The sequence below is a fragment of the Sinocyclocheilus rhinocerous genome, unplaced genomic scaffold (assembly GCF_001515625.1).
Source record: "Sinocyclocheilus rhinocerous isolate Xijiao unplaced genomic scaffold, SAMN03320098_v1.1 scaffold975, whole genome shotgun sequence".
In the NCBI taxonomy this organism is placed as follows: domain Eukaryota; kingdom Metazoa; phylum Chordata; class Actinopteri; order Cypriniformes; family Cyprinidae; genus Sinocyclocheilus; species Sinocyclocheilus rhinocerous.
Genome location: NW_015628726.1, coordinates 2,077,715 through 2,080,555, shown reverse-complemented (window position 1 = coordinate 2,080,555; position 2,841 = coordinate 2,077,715). Strand labels below are relative to the sequence as shown.

The window sequence follows — 2,841 nt, the reverse complement described above, 5'->3', positions numbered from 1 at the left end:
GTTCTATTAATATAAGAATCCTGAATAAAATGTATCTTGCTTTCCACAAAAATATTAAGCGGCACAACTTAAGGAGTATTCAACTGTGACAATAACAGGGAATGTTTCCTGAAGACGGAAATAATGGCTGCTGAAAATTCAGCTTTGCCATCACAGGAATAAATAATTTTTTAAAAAATATATTAAAATAAAAAAGTTTTGTTTTTCAGCATAATAATATTTAACAATATTTCTGTTTTACTGTATTTTTATTAAATAAATGCAGCCTTGGTGAGCATTAGACTTCTCTCAAAAACAATTTAAAAAAATCTTACTGACCCCAAACTTTTGAACGGTAGTGTTTTTTTCAGGTGTTCATGCTCTGACTCATTTGGATGTCTGCTCATTCATCTGTTTCCTTATGCTTCCTGCATGAAGTAGTTTCAAACTCAGTCCCTGGTCACATGTTTTTAGTAGTTGTTGTTTTTAAGTTTTATTCATGCATGGCACATTACAGGTCTTTTTTCTGCAGTCAGTTCAGTCATTTACTTTCAGTTTCTCTCTGCATGCCTATCCTTATTTCTCTTTTCTCCCCCCCCCCTTTCCGTTCTTCTCACTTAAATGGATGTTAATGGCTTTGGCACTTCCTCACTTTTCATTGGTCACTTCACCCATCACGCACGTGCCACTGGTTACAGGGGGACTCCATGCCCGATCTGGGGCTCATACTGACCCCCTCTCCGGCCGCTCCCTCTCTGAAAGAGTCAGTGCGGCTGGCTCCAGTCCCTGCATGGAGGAAGGTAAACTGTAGTACAATCCCATGTTCCCAGATTCCCATTAACACTCTAAGTACCTGCTTACCTCTCTACTCATCCATATTTATTATTGTCTTTGTGACTAAATGAAATGTTTTTTTTTTAACTAAGCTTGTTTTGTTGAAATATGTCTTACATGTTCATTTTTCTTCATTTAGTCTTAATGCTGTTTCAAAAGCTAGTTTCTTGTCTGTTCGAGTTCAGAGTAGCCTTATATTTTACATAAATACTTAACATATTGTATAGATGTTATATTTTACTAAATTAAGTTCAAAAAGATGGAATTGAGGTATAAAAGAAGTGAATTTTGCATGAAACCATTCTTTTGTAAATTGACATACTAAATTGGCCTACCCAAAGGTAGTTTTATGAACGATTTACACAGAAATTCATTCTGCTCATGTGTCATGAATTGTTGTATACCTGGGTATTTGTCATTCAGGCATCAACATATATTTTCCCTAAATACTACAAGATACTTAACAGAATATGCTTCCTTCCCTCCTTGTTTTCTTTTGCAAAATAAATATATGCTACTGTTCCAAAGTTTGAGGTCAGTAATAATTAGAGTTAACACTTTAGAATAGGGAACACTGATTTACTATTAACTACGACTTTTCCCTCAATACATTCCTAATTTGCTGCTTATTAATAGTTAGTAAGGTAGTTGCTAAGTTTAGGTATTGGGTAGGATTAGGGATGTAGAATAAGGTCATGTAGAATAAAGCATTAATATGTGCTTAATTAGTACTAATAAATGGCTAATATTCTAGTAATGTGCATGCTAATAAGCAACTAGTTAAGAGGCCCTTAAATAAAGTGTTACCGAATTATAAAATGTTTTGAAAGAATTCTCTAATGCTCACCAAGGCTACGTGTATTTGATACAAAAAAAAACAATAAAATAAAAACAGTAATATTGTGAAATATTTTCACAATTTAAAATAACTTTTGTATTTTAATATATTTTAAAATGTGATGGCAGAGCTGAATTTTCAGCAGCCATTACTCCAGTTTTCAGTGTCACATGATCCTACACAAATCTTTGTAATTTGCTGATTTGGTCCTTTTTTTTTGTTATTAATGTAGAAAACAGTTGTGCTGCTTGATATTTATGTGGAAAACGTGATAATTTTTTCAGGATTTTTTATGAATAATAATAAAGGTTTATTTATATAGTGCCTTTCCAGTGCTCAAGGATGCTGTACAGTAAAGATACAATTTGAAAAGAAAAATATCAATATAATAAACAAAAATGACAAACACTAATACAAGTGAAAAAATTAGAATGAAAAAAGAAAAAAAACAGGACGCAAAATATGAATGATACCATTCAGAAAACAAAGGGATGCGGGACATAACTTACAAATGATAACATTCAGATAACAGGTGAGATAACTAGTGATTTAATTCAGAAATATTATTGAAACAGCGGAGAGATCGGGGGAGAGAATTCCATAGTTTGGGTGCAGCACCGCTGAATGATCTACCCCCCATTGAAACGAGGTGATACAGAGATATACTGAAAAGACCAGAATCAGAGGAGTGTAATGGGCGAGTTGGGTGTAAGGGAGGAGCAGTTCACAGAGATACCAGGGAGCCAGGCTGTGCAACGATTTAAAAGTAAGCAGGAGAATTTTGTATCTAATATACAGTAATATACAGCCGGAAGCCAATGGAGATTGAACAAAATTGAGGTGATGTGGGCAGAGCGCTTGGTGTGGGTGAGTATTCTAGTAGCAGAATTTTGAATATACTGTAACCTGGAAATTAAAACTTGCAGGTAAATGAGACAAAAGCATGAATAGTGGTTTCAGCATCTTTGACATTAAAGAGCAGGTCATATGGTATTTTAAAGTGTCCTAATATTGTGTTGAGTGTATTAATATTGAGTCCCCTACAACTGGTTTAAATGCATCTAAGGTCAGAAAACATTGTAATTTTCTCAGAATATACATTTAATATTAGAGTCATTTGCCAATGATTTGAACGATTCGTTCCAAGCAAGTTCGGAGCAAACCCCTCCCTTCCATAAGCCTACTCTGCT

The 2,841-nt window shown here is 34.3% G+C and overlaps 1 protein-coding gene across 1 annotated transcript in view; it reads left to right on the top strand.

Annotated features, from left to right (window-relative positions):
- LOC107738415 (protein-methionine sulfoxide oxidase mical3a-like) overlaps nucleotides 1–2,841 on the top strand; it is a 60,584-nt gene that overhangs the window by 12,411 nt on the left and 45,332 nt on the right. Inside the window, exons 10-11 of the mRNA XM_016550185.1 lie at nucleotides 678–779; nucleotides 1,342–1,347. Of these exons, the coding sequence (XP_016405671.1) occupies nucleotides 678–779; nucleotides 1,342–1,347 (108 nt within the window). The remainder of the gene's footprint in view (nucleotides 1–677; nucleotides 780–1,341; nucleotides 1,348–2,841) is intronic.